The sequence below is a fragment of the Capsella rubella genome, unplaced genomic scaffold (genome assembly GCF_000375325.1).
Source record: "Capsella rubella cultivar Monte Gargano unplaced genomic scaffold, Caprub1_0 scaffold_1, whole genome shotgun sequence".
Classification (NCBI taxonomy): domain Eukaryota; kingdom Viridiplantae; phylum Streptophyta; class Magnoliopsida; order Brassicales; family Brassicaceae; genus Capsella; species Capsella rubella.
Genome location: NW_006238923.1, coordinates 19,128,052 through 19,144,522, shown reverse-complemented (window position 1 = coordinate 19,144,522; position 16,471 = coordinate 19,128,052). Strand labels below are relative to the sequence as shown.

General features: G+C 36.7%; 3 protein-coding genes across 3 annotated transcripts; 1 reads left to right on the top strand and 2 right to left on the bottom strand.

Moving 5' to 3' along the window:
* Positions 1-58: 58 nt before the first annotated feature.
* LOC17898137 lies at positions 59-1,906 on the bottom strand. The gene is made up of 6 exons (XM_023789484.1): positions 1,661-1,906; positions 1,428-1,474; positions 910-1,158; positions 530-800; positions 380-457; positions 59-293 (listed from the first exon to the last, which is right to left on the bottom strand). Exons 3-6 carry the CDS (start codon positions 1,125-1,127, stop codon positions 243-245), a joined length of 618 nt encoding a protein of 205 aa, XP_023645252.1. The 5' UTR covers positions 1,128-1,158; positions 1,428-1,474; positions 1,661-1,906; the 3' UTR covers positions 59-242.
* Positions 1,907-5,036: 3,130 nt separating this feature from the next.
* LOC111832632 (arabinogalactan peptide 21) lies at positions 5,037-5,501 on the top strand. The gene has a single exon (XM_023790125.1). The coding sequence runs from the start codon at positions 5,137-5,139 to the stop codon at positions 5,311-5,313; it is 177 nt and encodes a 58-aa protein (XP_023645893.1). The 5' UTR covers positions 5,037-5,136; the 3' UTR covers positions 5,314-5,501.
* A 1,086-nt stretch (positions 5,502-6,587) lies between these two features.
* Positions 6,588-16,437, bottom strand: LOC17900806 (mediator of RNA polymerase II transcription subunit 13). Its single transcript, XM_023790124.1, has 23 exons — positions 16,202-16,437; positions 16,040-16,113; positions 15,808-15,947; positions 15,640-15,726; positions 15,430-15,517; positions 15,258-15,335; positions 14,933-15,010; positions 14,761-14,840; positions 14,277-14,355; positions 13,834-14,160; positions 13,539-13,598; positions 13,091-13,322; positions 12,883-12,931; positions 12,654-12,802; positions 11,061-12,407; positions 10,633-10,810; positions 10,362-10,473; positions 10,074-10,161; positions 9,885-9,963; positions 9,448-9,743; positions 8,269-9,352; positions 7,747-8,112; positions 6,588-7,617 (listed from the first exon to the last, which is right to left on the bottom strand). Exons 1-23 carry the CDS (start codon positions 16,223-16,225, stop codon positions 7,013-7,015), a joined length of 5,700 nt encoding a protein of 1,899 aa, XP_023645892.1. The 5' UTR covers positions 16,226-16,437; the 3' UTR covers positions 6,588-7,012.
* Between the last annotated feature and the right edge of the window lie 34 nt (positions 16,438-16,471).

Below are 16,471 nucleotides of genomic sequence, written 5' to 3'. Positions count from 1 at the left end.
TTTCCCAAGATTTCTTTATGTGCAGATCAACTAGTAAAAGAAGTTAAAGGTGAGAAAATAGACTGAGAGAAGATAGATGAGCTTTGAAAGCAAAACATCAGCAAAAATACAAGGGCCTCGTATATAACTTGTAGTAATGAAGAGAGGCATCTCAAATGTAATGGAAAAGCGAAATACACATCCTTTCTACCCCTCGCCAAAATCTTGAAAATATCGCTTAAGTTCTTCTCTTCGACCATTATTCATTCTGAATCGCTTTCCATGCTCCCCATTGCCTTCAATCCTCTTGGTCTCTACATCACAATGAATGTATCACACATCTTTGCTAGTACAGAAACGTTAACATCTACAAAGAAACATAAAGAGAAAAATCTGATACCTTCTTTGAAGTCTTTTTCTCTCTTACTTCATATCTCTCTTTACACAAATCTGATAACCAAGCACCTGGACTCACCAGCTGCATAATGCATAGTCATGAGATGAAAGGGGTTATGAAGAACACAAGTAAAGATTTTGTAAAGGGACTCACAAGCAATGTCTTCTGAACCAATTTGGCTCGTTTCTTCGGTCTTTGAGGAAGCTTGCAACCTTTCATAGCCAAGAAATCTTCTTCCTTCTCTTTATTTGACAAAGTTATAAACAACTTAGGCCAAACATGCTTCTTGGTTTCTTTCATAGGTTCCTTAATAATTTTCCCACTGTCATCTATTCCCATGGAACCCCTCGTTGTATAATACCTATCTTCCTTCTCAGGCGACGCCACAAACGATCTCCGCACATTGACTAGTGAATCTGTGATCCTATCAATCACCGCAGAAACATAACAATGTTTAACATCAAAAACTAGAAAGATAAGACCCAAACAAACCATTTCATCCCAATTTTTCTTTTAAAACCAAGCAAACTTACTTGTTTGGACGGTTAAGATGTCGAGAAGGGGAGCCTCTCTCAGAAGAGACAGCACGGGAAATGAGTTTTCGCTTAGTCAAACAATCAGTTGATTTGCCATTCGTAAGGCTTTGATCTTTCTTCACCTTCATACACCTAACTCTTTTTCTCTCTCCCCATTGCAACACAAAATCAGCCTCTGTGGTTCCACTACCTCTCTGTCCCTTTACCTCCTCCATTACACAACACTAACTCACTCTCTTTCTTAACCTTACACAGCCAACAATAAAGATAAATAAACTCAGACATTGAGAACTCTTCCAGAAATAGACCAAACAAATCCAGAACAATCACTAAAGAAAGTTCCTGCCTTTTTTTATTTTACAGATAAAATGCACACAAAAGGAGAAAAGAATTCCATTCACTTGTCTGTTTCTGATTTCTAACAACCAATTGAAACAAAACCACAGACAAAAAAAAAGAGAGAGAGAGAGAGAGAGACGAATCCGAGCTAATTTGTAGAAACAAGACTCACTAACCTCAAGATCTGCAACTTAAAGTCAGTAACTTAGCTTCCAGAATCACCCTATAAAGCAGCAATATCCAAAAACAGTAAAAGAAAATCAGAAAAAAGAGAGTAAAACCTATAAAATCAAATAAGTGTATACTGCAGAAACGATTCTTCAACAATAATAAAAACACAGAACACAACCCACCATTGTATAACCTCTTCAGTCAAATAAATACATAAAAGAGAAGAGAAAACACTTACAAGAGTGAAACTTGGGATGAATTTTGTTTAGGTAAAATGGAGAAGAAAAGAGAGAAATAAAGCTGCTCCCTTTTTCTTCTATCGGAAGATATACATATAAGATTAGATGATAGGATTCAAACTCAACAAAACCAAAAAGAAAAAAAAAAAGTTAAGAGAAACTTTTTTAATATCTCGATGAGACCAGAAGATCGAAACACACTGTTTATCTATCTTCTTTATAACACAAACACATAAGAAATAAAAACTGCTTACCCTCTGCTCTTTTACTGCGACGCTCACCTTTTTTCAGCCCATTCTTTTTATTATTTTTCTTTTATTTTAGTGTGATTTTAATAACAACCGTCCGATACAAAATGGACGGTCAGATTGGCTTCTAGAAGTTAAGAAGACTTTAGCCTGTTGTGTTTCGATAAAAGAGAGAACTCGTTATGGATAATAACAAATCGTGAAAGGACACGTGTACTGTTTTGTTCGAGTACACGGTGAGTACGGTTTCACTGGATGATAATCACTCACTCTGGCGAAGAAGATCCAAAACAAGATTTTGCGTTAAGACAGTAAAAAAATATACTATGGGAAATCCCACGCGCCAATTGCATTTAATTTATTCACATTTGACCTAAAAAATCGCATTTTGGACTTTAGAGGTCTTTGTGTATCACGCGCGGAAGATGAGGATGGGATTAGAACTAAACTATATTCAAAGTTCAAACTTGGGGCTAATTTACTTATTATTTTATTATTTTTTTCTTTTGTTGTCATCAGGGCTAATTTACTTAATTTCTGGGATTTTATTGTGATTTTTTTTTAAAATTTTCGTATTTCACCATTTATATCGGTTATAGAGTAGAACAAAATTATTCAAAACTAAATAACAAAGGTTACATAACAAAGGAAAAGATAAACCATGATATTTAAATAACAAAGAAAAATTCTTTTATTTTTAATTATATGATAACGTACCAAATTTACATAAGTATAAAACACATAAATATAAAACAAATTAAATACAATCATTATTGTAAAAAACAAACATTGAACACATTTTCGATGAAATATTATAAATAAGCCTGAAATTCTAAAAAGTCTCTTTCTTAATTGGAAAATTATTTCTTTTCATTTGTCTTATATAGTTTTCTTGGATAATCATCTCTCCTTATATATATATATATATATATATATATATATATTTAATAAAATTTAGGCTTTAAATGGTAGTAGTTTCTACTTTCTAGCATAGTTTTTTGGTTCCTGATTATCCAAAAAGCATTCATTTGTCCAGTCAAGATTAAGGAAAAAATGATTCCCCTAAAAAACAAGAAATTCAGATTTTGAGAGTTTTTGCATTTTTCTAAACAAAATCCTGAGATTTACTTGCAATGTTCAAGCTAATCCAGTTTTCAATTTCACTTTTTTTCCTTATTACGCAAAATCTAAAAACCAAAAAAAATATAAAATCTGAAAACCAAAATCTATAATCTAAAAAACTACTTAGAAACTCTAACATTATGTTTAACATTCATGGCCTTATTATTAGTGTTTGGTCTGAGATTCTGAAGCAATTAAAATCCGTTGCTACAAAAATGATCGTCAAGCTAAGAGTATAAATAGAGACAATGGGCTTCTAGCTTGCAATCAAGCCCAATGAGTTTCAAACACTTGCTTGATCTGAAACTGACAAACAGACATTTGTCAACAGTAGTCAAAACAAATACAGACAAAGGAAAACATAATACTCTTTTCTTCATTACCAAAAAAAAATAATACTCTTTTCTTAACATGACTGAGTTCAAAACAACTTGAATCCTTAAATACCACAACACAACTCTTTTCTTCAACATAATTATGGCTCTATATATTATGATACTGCATATATTTCCGAAATTCCAAAGAGCTTTTTTATGTTCTTTTATTTTTTGTGGCCAGTCATATATATATATTTATCTTACAGTAAGTTCTTCTTTTAAAATGGTTACACATAATTTCCAAAAAAAAAAAAAATAATAAGAAGAAGGTTATCTACAAAAGTCATATCTACAACAAAAAGTAAGTAGATTTTGAATCCCACCAACGGCAACGGTCGACTAGATTTCAAAAGTTAAAAGAAAAAACAAAAGAGTTCCAACTTGGAGGAACTCATTACTATACTTTGGTCGGAAAAAGTTTTCAATTTTTTTTTTCTTTTTAAATTAACTTAACAACATTTTTAAATCTCTCTTTCTCATCTATTTGCTGAGATAAATCCCAAATTAATTCCTTAAAAACGAAACCGGTTGGGTGTAGTTCGTAAAAACTTATGAATAAGAGAGATCTAGTGAAGTGAAACAACTCATTTTTGTTTTTTTGTGTGTTTTGAACAACTCATTTTAATTTCAAAGTTCGAACGTATGTAATGGTTATCTGGTCCACAAAAGCAGTCTTTAGCCTCATATGCATGTAATGATTGTATCTGTATGGTTTTGGTATTCGTATATATGCTTGCTTTTCCAGCTATTTTTATTTTGTTATCTTCTTCTTTGGTCACTACATGTTTATTTTTGTTTTGTTTTAAAGCATGCTACTGAAATGATTAAAGGAAGAAAACTAAACTAAACAGGTGTAAAGAGAAAAATATCAACTCTTTAAAGTCCTTATTGTAATGGGGTAGTTGGTCATTTTCATAGTTTGGTGTGAATGTTGGTTATTTATATCACTAAGGAAACTCTTAAACGGCTATAATTAACCCTTTCATACAATCAGAAAACATCAAATAACTTTTTTTTTTTGGACAAACACATCAAATAACTAAAAGCTATTGATTACTTATAAAAACTGTTCTGATCTATTTATGAAAAAGGAGAATATTCTAGAAATTTATTTATATGGAGATAAAATATACAAACAAAAATATTTGGATAGAAAAATCCAGTTGATTTGCTATTTTTGAACACAGTAAAATCCTATTGAATTAATCATGTTGAGACATTAACATATTTTATTAGTTTATATAAATATTAATTTATCTATATTGAAAAAATTATCATAATTATAGAGTATTAAATTTTATTATCATTTTGTTTATCTAGATCTCATCTATAGTTTGCTTATTACTATAGTACTAAGTAATAATAGCTAAGAAGAATAAAACTAGATGTTACTTCTTATCCTTTCAACTACTCATGTGGAAACACATATACAAAATTTATTACAATCAAACCAAAAATTAGTAAAATACATTATTAAATATATTGTATGTGAGGTTGGAAAGAAAAGAAAGGACAGTGGTTGAGAAAGGGAAGAATGTGGTTTGGGCCAAGAGACAGCCAATTTGCCAGCTGTAATAATGTCATTCAATTGCTGTATAAATAGACCAATGCCATTTCCCCCACAAACTCTTATACCATACACAAAATCCAAACAAGAATAACATATTAAAATCTTTCTCTTGAGAAAAAATATTCTTATTCAAACACATCAAAGAGAAGTAAGTAACAATGGAGGCAATGAAGATGAAGATGATGGTATTTGCTATGGTTGTTGCGATGGCTTTTTCTGCTGCGGCAGCCACCACCGTGGAAGCTCCGGCTCCAAGCCCAACCTCTGATGCCGCTATGTTTGTACCAGCATTGTTTGCATCTGTTGTTGCATTGGCATCTGGTTTCATCTTTTGATCATTCTTTTGTTTTAACTCTATTATTTTATTGTATTTGTTAATGAAGTTTGTGTGATTTGGTTTCTCATGTTTAGAATGTTGCATTGTTAATGTAACCATCTGTTTCCCTATGTTCTTGTATGTATATCTCTATGTGTACCATCAATTATCAGACTGTTTATGAGTTCCTTCATCATATTATTACAATTGCTGATGTTATCTTTGATTAATCCACAACATCCATGAAAAGAGTTGCAAAAATGATTTCAGTGATTTGGGTTCACACAAAAGATCAATGAGTGAGGAGGGTACCTTGGAATTGTCCAAGAGTCGGTGGAATCAATAATTCGATGAGCTGTATTTGGATGGTTGTGTGGGGGCAACTATGATGTCGACATCGTCATCATCATTGTCATGATGTTGTTTTGGTGCCTTGAGGCAACAACATAAGCTCCCATGTGACTCACCCCGGAAAAGAAAGGCAAGAAGATGACCCCCACAATAAATGACTTCACATGAAATTGCAATAAAATCATAGGGCGTATATGCCAACACAAGATGGAGAAAACATATTCAACATTCTCTTCTTCCATCGTAAAGGAAACGTATATAGATAATCAAAGCTTATGTTGCAAGCTGATCAATGCTACGTGCTTTTTCATATGAGAGTTAAAACATAATCTAAATCACAAATATGGGTGCTATCCTTAGTGCCAATGCATTTGATTGTGGGCTAGTTCCAATAACAGATCATGTAAACTATGAAGTCATTTCCCGCGACATCAAGTATTAATACATTCATAGAAAACTTTCCATACCAATACCCTGAACCCACTAAGCTCCAACTTCCATTTTCCACATAATCAGACCTTATTCTATATATGTATGTATGACAGATTAAAGTAAAGGGTAAGACTGAGTATGCGGGACAAACCAGACAGAAAGATGCAGGCAGCAAGAATGAGATAATACCACAGCATTTAAGTTCATGCAAATGAGAGTGGCCGCCACTTTTATAGTCCATTTACTTGCTGTTCATCTCTTCTCATGCCTCCTGAGAATAACAAAATCAATGAATAAAGACACAATGCTTGTAACAGTTCTTTTAAAGCAAAATCAAGAGATAAGTAGCTTACCAGATAAGAAACGGTAGCAACTGCTGAGGAAGTTTCTATGCAAACAATAGATAGCAGTAAGATGGTCCTGAGGCAGACGATGAGGGACTAAAAATCTGAATCTACTCTAAAAAAATTCAGCTGCACAACTTATACAACAGTAAGGATCCATTACGACTGATCAAGAGAGAACCATGATGTTCAAACCGAAGGTACAAGAGTTTACAACAACAAATAAAAGTCTGCACTGAGAAACACATGGATATCTTGCTAAATTTACAGTGGAATGATAAATAATGTTGAATTACAAATACAAGGGGTTATAAAGAAACTAACCTATGCATTTAAGTGAATCAAAACCAGTAAAGCAAGCCGTAAATGCTAAATTTTTACAGATTTCGTAAGCATCAAATCAAAACCCGGACTACATCTACAACAATTTCTACCTACTTACTATAGCATATAGCACTGGTGAACTAGCCTGAGAAACCTATGTGCCTTAAATATGACAAGACTACTCAGGAGGTGCAGGATGAAGTTCACAGAAAGGTTGGTCTCATCTTCTGATAGAGAACTTATTGATCTGCATGCTCCTGCTATGTTTTAAACTCCCGACTTATCCGGTAGCCTGGAGAGTTCTTTGTCCGCAAAATGAAGCAGACGTCTCAATCTCAAAACCATATCACAGTGAAACGGCAATGCCGTACGCCTGTCCAGATATACTGGACTAACAGTCATCCATGATAGAGCATGGAGTTCTGCCGCTATTGACTCAAGGATAATATGGCTTTCAACTTCAAAGTCTCTAGTTTCTTTGGTCCCTCCTCCTTGCTTCATGCTTCCTTGAAGAATTTTGTCGTGAGCATGGCCATAACCACCATAATAGTCTACAAGACTTACAGAAAGAACTGATGGCCATTCTTCTTTAATGTTTATTCTTGAGTCTTTTCTCATGGAAGGCACAGCTTTTGAAACAACAAATCCGGTAGACAGAGGGATTGCACATCCTTTGCTGTGAAGGAGGTGTGCAAGTGGAGGTGACTCGGCAGTTAAACATGTAGGAAGCTGAAGAGGACTTGGGTGAAGAAAGCGCATATTGGGTGATGGTATCATCATGTAAGAGAAAGCAGTAGACCCGATAGATTTGACAGGAGTGAAACCTTCAATGTAATTAACTGAACTCATACCAGTACTACTCTGGCCACCTCCTGCATAATTGTGTAAATAATCATGTAAGACAGTGTCTTGCTCCATTTTTATGAAATTTTAAAATTGGTCACACATAATATATATGAGTGAAATGAGGAGAACAATGGAAAACAAATCAGAAAACTGACCAGCAGAAACCAACTCAGCTGGAAGAACAAAATGCAGAGAATGATCGAGTGAAATAGAAGCAAAACTGATGCTATGAACCCACTGAAACAATCCCCTTGGAGTACCAGAAATGGTTTGCCCACCCATGATCTGCTTTCTTCCAGCAGATTGCCCCATACTGCCTTTCACAAAGGTGGATGGTTTTGAATGAGAGCTGTAGAGTGTGCTAGTTGATGAGGCTCTCTCTTGAATCAAACTCAGATCCTGCTGTTGCAAGGAAGATCCGTTGCTATTGGAGGCTATTCCAGAAGGCGCAGAACGTCGAAGTTGAATAGGCCACTTTTTAATCTCAGGACCTCCAGCTGAGTAAATTGCCTTTTGCCACTCTGTTATATCCACAGCAAGACAACAAACCAGGGTTATGTAACATATCAATCCTAGAGAATTCAATTCCCAGGCGCAATTGGAATAAGAGCAGGATGAAATATCAGGTTAGAACAGAATGTAAGGGTCAAAGAGAGGTATAAAAGACGCTAATTTACCTTGGTATTCAAGCTCGAAGAAATTCCCAATGCGTGTAATGACAAAATTCCTGGGTTTGTAAGATCCATTATCAGGGGAGGAACACGCCTGTAGTATTTGACATCCCTGCTGCAGAACTTGAACAAAAAGACACTGCAGCCCTTTCGTATCCTGTCTGCTGCTAATTCCACCAAAGGGAAATATATGTGTGTCAAGTAATTCACCCCTGGCATCCGTCCAGATGCTTACAAGCCACCTCCAGTCCTCTGTCCAACCGTAGGAGCAATGTAAACTTGGAATAGCCTTTCCTTCAAGCTGGGATGCATCACCCTGGGAGTTAGATCCCGATGTTATACCTTCCATTGAATTCAAACCAGCTCCAGAACCTCTGCCACCATCCTCAGGTATTGGCTTTGAAGACTCAGATCCCAAGCCGCCAAAAGAAGGTGAAACTCCACGCTCCACAGAACCAGGCTCAGAAAGAATGAAAAGTGGTTCAAATAAATAGAAAATTTCATCATTTAGGTAAAAATCTCCATTTCTGTTTGGGTCACAGCTTAAACCTCCAGATCTCGGTATTTGCCAGGAAGTATCCCAACCACCCGTTCTCAAGCTAACATCCATTTCGCCATCTCTTGGATGTGTAGAACCTGTCATTCGAGAACCAACACAGTCTTTCCAGATTCCTGAAATAGAGCTCATTGGTGTCAACGCTGAAGTGGATCTGCCAGATAAAGATGATGACAGGAATGCATCATTCGGTACTCCTCTTGAAATTCTCCGAGCTTTATTATATACAGAAAAAGCAGTATCCTTGAGAATGACAAGCTCATTAAAGCTTGGACTTGTAATACGGAAAATAGAATCAACAGACACCACTTGTAGAACTAACTTAGGGACATTAAACCCTGAAAGCACTGGAATGTGAGATATTGATGTTTCGTCAACAGCAGCAGAACTACCAAAAGCCCTTGCAACCTGACTGTTAAGTATCGATCTCCTGTCTCTATCTGACTGTATTACTGACCCAAGTGCTATAGACGATTCGACGATCGTCCTTAAAACTGCTGAAGGGTCAGGAAATGGACACACTATGTATACTACCTATAAGAAATAGAAGTAAACAAGTATCAACAGCTGCACTTGGTTGAAGAACACTAATCTCAATTAACATATGTATTTTCTAACTCAATACTTACCATACAAGGACTCCCTGATCCTTCTTTCTGGTTTGTGTAAAGGTAAGACCCAAGCTTTATACCTTTCAACGCCTTTGATAAAGACTTCAGATAGCTACTCACATTCCACCCGTTCGACAAAGACAGAAAATAATCGCTGAGAGATCCCAGAAGCGATGTGTTATTGCTTTCAATCTTCATTGATTGGGGGTAATCAAGTAGAACAAATCCAGATGAAGACAATTTTCCAGCGTCTGTTTCCATTTGATTTCCCAGGCTTTGTGGCAAATGGGTTCCCAGTCTACACATCTCATAAACTATGCAATAAAAAGTACATCAGAAGAAATGATGAGAAAATTTCAGGAATCTTGTTCCTCTAGAAACAATTTTTATCAGAAACTAATGCTTATCATGTTTGAGCAAAACCTCTTTCACAATTGATAAACTCGTCGACTCACCAGTTCCAAGTTGCTGGAAGAAATCAGCAGCAGCACAGGTTAGAGGATCAATATCCGGGCATACAACAGTGTAGTTAATCTGCGAAAGGTAACGAAGGACAAACAGTTATCTTAATCAAAAAGTTATTAGTTAGCCTAATTTGCAAGAAAACAAAAGAATATCTTTCAGATGATTTCCTTAAAACTTACATTTTTTGGCAGAGCATATGGCTCAAAAGGGGCCTTTTCCCAATGTGGCAAGGAATTTGTTGATATCTTAAGCCAGTCATCTTGGTACCTGTCACAGGGAAAATATACATACGTAAAGAGAGCTCAAAATCACCAGAATGCAGTATGTAAAATTTTTTAAGATATCCTAACAAAAGGAGATCATGCTTCATGAATAAACCCATCACAAGGGCACTTGATCAAGACCAAATTTTATCTAAAGACGACTGCTAATAGAACAGACGGACATCTGCATGACTGCATACGTACCCAACAAGTATAGAAGGTGATGGAAGAACAAAAAGTGTTGGTCGGAGTAATTCTGAACTGTATATGTCTTGGCTCTGAGTCGTCTCATCCCCTTTGGCGCCATCTATAGACACTGCTTGTTTAACAAGATATTTATTAATAATAGAATCATCAAAGATATTTTGACACCATTGGCTTTTAGATATCAATGAAAAAACACAGTGGAAACAGTAGAGTTGAACGAGATGATAAGTCAGTGTGAGACTGGCAAATATTAGAATTAGCGTTCTACCTTCAGTCAGGGCTGACTCAGCAGTAGATCCCTCAGAAATAGATCCTCCATCCCCTGATTGATTTCGGCCCTTGCACCAATCTGTAACAGATAATGGGCCATCTGACTGACCAAATGCAGATTTCAGAGCTGTTTTGATGTCAGACTGAAGTAAAGTGATGACAGACGAAGGAAAAACCTGGAATTGAAAAAAGCTCCAGAATCAGGTTTTAACTGACACACTGTATCATTGTGTACTATATATATATATCACACCCAGTCGCATAGAGAACAAATGAGGCACCAGTAAGAGAAATATGAACCAGCTCAAAGCTTTATAAGATAAAACTGTGACCACTTAATATGTCTAGCCCATACAAACAATCAAGAACGCCAAAGATACTGGACACCCTTATTTCCCTGCATCTTATACCAATTTGAAAGCTTACCTCAGCAGATAGTGGATCAACTAATTTGACACCAGCAATGTCCAGAGAATGGCAGGAAGCCAAAGTCCCCCCACAACCTGCATGGACAGCAGAGGGTCCACATGACAGTTCCCGCCTCCACAATTCTTCCAATGCAAGCCAGCCGTAGGGTCCATCTCCACAATCTGAATCCAGAGCTAAATCAACAAAAGAGGTAGCTTGCTGAACAAGTAACGCTATCCCATCTAAGAGCTCCTGCAGTGGCTGCCTTTGACCATAAGAAAGCAAGCTGTCTTCGCTAAATGAACTATGGGGCAAGGATGACCCTGCTTCAATATTTGGCGAACTAGCAGGTTTTGCTGTTTTTGGGACTGAAACAGTCCGCCATACGCCAACTGGTGCACTCATGTGGCCATCTATCATTCCTCCGTCAAAATCTCCAGCTATTCTGGTAGGTATATCTTTCTTATATATCTCATTCCTTGCAGATATGTTGTCTGTCAGAGTACTAGGCTCATTTGGCAGCTGGTTAAGAAAAAAATTTCCACTAAGCCTAGTTAAACTAGCAGGTGAATTGTGCTTTGAAGAAGCGGCTATGTGCCGCATCCTACACATGAAAGCTTGGAACATAACACTTCCCACGTCTGTTGCTAGCAAGGTCTTTGAATATAATAATGTACTAACAACAGCAGATATACCATTAGTCTTTTTCCCCTGCACAATCTTAACAGCATTAGCAGCACTATGTTTTGAGTGTTTTGATTGAGAAACACCCTCCTTTGTACTATTGTTGTCACTGATAACAGTAGGTAGTTGGCCCTTTCTACCCTCCACTTGAATGTAGTGCTTCTTCAACTGAAACAAAGTTCTGCAATCATTTTTACCAATGCCTGCTTTGGATCCGTACAAAATCTTATCGGCTGCTCCATCAGAATCAGTGGCAGGTGGTGTAGCTCCATAAACATAATTACTCGTTCTTGAATTCGAACTCTCCACTTTATGAGATTTGGGAAGATATGGGCTTTTGAAAAACGTGGGGGAAATCTCGCTCATAGGTGCTTCTACAGCTCCATACTCAGGAGCAAAGGTCATCATAGCTTCAGCTTTCATCAAATGATCGAACTCACCAGTAGAAGAGACTGGCATTTGATTTGGAGGAACTGAAGTGATACTGCTGTTGAGAACATCTTGACTTTTAATAAGGCACTCATCTATGATAGGAGGAACAGGATTAAAGCTCTCAAACGAGGAAAACCCGACAGGCAGTACGATTTGGTCTGATACATCCATCATATCAACTGGACTGGAACCTACATCAACAGAATCTGGAGGAAACATGAGCGCATGCGACTCTGCAGTTCCAGGTGGCTACACAAACATAATAAATAGGGTGGTTAATTAAATAAGGATAAAACACCAAAGGCAATATGAGCGAAAGACAAAAAAAGAGGCGTGACAGGAATGGGGAAAGGCAGCAAACAACCCTTCCTCCCAAACATCTCTGTGATACAGTCTAGATATCTGAGCTTATGCAAGATCTGCATTTCGTTCACCAGAAATTATAGTTTCATGATCATTAATTCATTATGATAGATAATAGGAGATAGGAATTACCTCCCCGAAAGGCAAAGCATCGTTCTCAAAGAAGTCACCAAAGTCTCCAAACTCTGAAAGAAGTGCCTTGATATCCATGCCAACTTCTCTGTCGTCATCATCATCATCGTCATCATCCCAATCCCAACCAATTTGATCATTTTCAATGCCTGAAACAGCAGCTTATTAGTTTTAGTGGAACCAATTCCTGACTTATATGCTTCTTGAATGGGTGCAGTAGTGACAGTACCTACTTGACCGAAAGACTCTCCCATCCCTGTTCGCGGCCGCTTGGAACCCTGAAAGAATTTTATTTAGCCTCATGAAATAATATATAATAAGGAAAACAATACATAGATTGGATTTATGGTAGCAAGCACGTACGTGCTACAACCGACAATTCAATTTCGTCATCAGTACCATACAATCTCCACCCTTTTCATAGATATAAGCCATACCATTTTTGGGCGATCATCATTACAAGTAAGACCAGATTGCCTACACGTCAAAGAATCTGCATCAGCGTCAAGGTCACCAGTTCTAGTCATTCTCCAGCCACTCCCACTAGAAGCGCTACTTGTTGAACTAATGCTGCTATTACGGCTACTACCACTGCTATTGTAACCACCTTTTTCATAAAAGCCATCACTCTTATTTCCAGATGCTCCAAGGGAGTCAAAATCACCAGCCCTGCATAAAGTAAAGTTCCAATGTTCAGGGGTCATGAGCAGACTGTTATAATTTAAAATAAAACCGTTAAGCATAATACTGGAACAAAACTCCAAAATGCCATAGATCTCACTCCTACGGTGCTTCAAATCGTGAGGATTACAAATTATAGACCTCTGTTTTGAGAGTTTCTCTCAATGTTGAAAATGCAGACGAAATAAAAGAAAAAAGACTCACCAGTGCATAAATAACGATGAGCCTGCCAGTGACGGGCCTATCCAATTTTGAAGCCAAAATCTGCAAGTATGATTTGACGTTGCATCAGCTCCAGGCTGAGGAAAGATCACAAGTATTCTTTTTTTTTTAACAATTCCTAAAAACCTTTTCACTATGATCCTACAGAGTCAATTTTCTGAATACATTTATTATTAAACTCAACAGAAACAAAACAAATTTTCCCTTACGGCCAATCTGGATCTTACCGTTAAGTAGTCAACAAATTGTAAATAACCTCCTCACCTAGTCAGTTTACCTTTTCAAAGAAAATTTAGCAAATGATGACTGCAAGATTGGCACCAGCACTGCCTCAGCTGGATATATGAACTTTTTTTCACACACTGATAAAAGATCTTGTTCTCCTTTCCGGTGATCTTTACTGCCAACGGAAGGTTCAGGACACTGATTATGGGGTAAGTTAACTGCAAAGGTCGAATTAATTTGACTTGTGTTTTCATTTCTACTTTGGCAGCAACCAAGTGTAACTTCCACGTAGGAATGATTGCCATTTATCAGACTGGACCCATGACCAACATGAGAAGAGAGACCAATATATCCACTCGAAGTCCTTAAGTTTCCAGAACTGTGTGAAAAACAAAATCTAATATTAATTGAGGAAATTGGTTTTATCAGTTTAACAGTTATGCACTTCACGAAAATGTTGACTTGGACACTGGAAGGCAAAGGTATGAGTTGTACCTGAAGTAGACTTGCTTGACAAGGTCGTTGGGACAGAATCCAGTGAGGCTACCCCGCATTCCATGAGGAGAAACAATCACTGGACGGAATAACATAAGCATGTGAGAAGTGTTTCTATCAAATAAAAAAGCTCTTATCTTTCTTGAAGCATGTATAGAAGGCAAAAATAATTTCAGGTCTCCACTCAAAAAGTTTGTCCTCGAAAAATTACATGTAACATAATCTAAAAATATTCCAGGTAAGCTCTTGTGCCATGCAAACAAAATGAGATGTTAAATCTTTGCTCAAAGAAGTCACACAAGACTGCACTAGTTTCATTGAAAAACTGAGTTCAAAAGTTTCATGCTCTCATTTATACACTACTATAACAGTACAAAGCAGGTTAAGGTCAACTAACATCTGGAACTAGTTCCTAATTTCTTGTAACTTATGCTAGACAGTAGGATAATTTAGCAGTCCAAGTGATGATTCAAAAATGACTAACCTGGAAGCCTATAGCTGGAGTTTTTCAAAGAACTCTTTAACAGTCTTTCAGCATCGCCACTTGAAAGTGTCCGGACATTCCTTCACACATAAAAATCATAGTTAGGTTCACAATAACTATGAGAAGCACTAAACCATAACTTGGAACATATATAACCAAAAGCTTTACGGACTTGGCAGATATAATGACATGGACAAAAACTGCCTCTTCAGTGGCAGCAAAGATGAATTCGACAGTAGGCTGTCCCCTCCTGCATAAATACCCAAGGAGCATTAGCCAGAGACCTAATCATCGACTTCTTTTGATTCTAAGAATTACACTCAGGAAAAAGTCTCACAGATCCATATAGAATGAAAGATATAGGATGAGATATTGTTGAAAAGCGAGGGAAAAAAAATGGATAATATATTTGCTTAAAGGTAACAGGTCAATAAACAAACTCAGAGATGCTGATTATAATGTAAGGTCTCACTTAGATGGAAAGAGGTTGTAGATACCTCAAATATTCTTCGCTTTGAGGGCTGAATTTTGAAAACACATCTCCAAATCTCATGTAGGAAAGTCCAGTTAGTGATCTGACAGAATATCAAACAAATCCAAATTGATATTAAAATCCATTAAGTCCTTATTCTAACCATTATGCCTGGTGATCATAAAAAAAAAACTAACCTTTCAATGCAATTACGTAAAGACTGTGATAAGGCAACTGATATCTCTTCAGAGTCCCCAGGTGCTACCCAAATTCCTGACGCAACAACTTTCAACAGGAGAAAAAGAAAAGTAAGGGCATGTATACCAACAGACTACAAGCATGTGCACTAAACTGTCATAATCATGAATAGAGGCAATACGTTTGAATAAATCATTAGGAAAACATACCTCTAAGCTTTGGCACAGCAGCCTGAGCTTTATCAGTTATTGACGAATGACGCCCAGGTAGAAAAAGCCAAAGCTTAATCTTTTCATCTGAGCAGTAACGAGGAATGATGTCAGATACAATTATAAATTTACAAAATTGAAGTACCCGAGTGTGAGTTTAAGCTTTACCAGGGTTGTATAAACCTTGAGATGGATCCCAAGGTCCAACAAAAGAATTAGTCCAAGTAGTAAGAAACCCTTCCTTCTGCAACCGGAGATGAGAAGAAAGGACAAGATACGTTGCAACATCGTTTTGCTCAGCTCTTGAACTGAAAAACTCCAGAGTGAACAGAATAATTAGTACACAGTCATTAAGAAAGAAACTAAAACTACCCATTGAAGAAAAGCTTAAAGCTTTAACCTTCTATCAGAACCAGGATTCAGCTCAGTTTCACTTGGAAGAAACTGAAACCACGAAACATTATGTAGACCACCCTGTAGAAAATTCAATCATGTATTAAAGAATAAGTCAATCCTCAAAACACAATTGGAAAAAAACAAACAAAGACGATAGAAGACTTACAATTCTAAAAACATTAGTCCACATCACTTGGGGATACAACAAGTTCAATCTTTTCTCTGCAAATTATAAGCTATACCCCCAAAATCATCGTCCTGAAGCGTTCTGAATTGGAAAGATTGTCAATTTCTAGCTCGATCTTTTCTTGATTTGCGAGATTTTTGTTTTTTTTTTATCTATCGTTGATCAAAAATCATCGATACATGTAAAAAAAATCATCTGAACACGAAATCTCTCGTCCGTGGTTTCATATAACCAGATCCAAACGCGCCT

Excerpts from the sequence above, each read along its gene's own strand:
- LOC17900806 (XM_023790124.1), bottom strand. The coding sequence starts at position 16,225 with ATGTGGACTAATGTTTTTAGAATT. Across the intron at positions 15,518-15,639 it reads TGCTGTGCCAAAGCTTAGAG|TTGTTGCGTCAGGAATTTGG; the intron begins GTATGTTTTCCT and ends TCCTGTTGAAAG. Across the intron at positions 14,161-14,276 it reads GTCAAGCAAGTCTACTTCAG|TTCTGGAAACTTAAGGACTT; the intron begins GTACAACTCATA and ends TTTTTCACACAG.
- LOC111832632 (XM_023790125.1), top strand. The coding sequence starts at position 5,137 with ATGGAGGCAATGAAGATGAAGATGATGGTATTTGCTATGGTTGTTGCG.
- LOC17898137 (XM_023789484.1), bottom strand. The coding sequence starts at position 1,127 with ATGGAGGAGGTAAAGGGACAGAGAGGTAGTGGAACCACAGAGGCTGAT. Across the intron at positions 458-529 it reads TGGTTCAGAAGACATTGCTT|CTGGTGAGTCCAGGTGCTTG; the intron begins GTGAGTCCCTTT and ends TGCATTATGCAG. Across the intron at positions 294-379 it reads AGAAAAAGACTTCAAAGAAG|AGACCAAGAGGATTGAAGGC; the intron begins GTATCAGATTTT and ends ATTGTGATGTAG.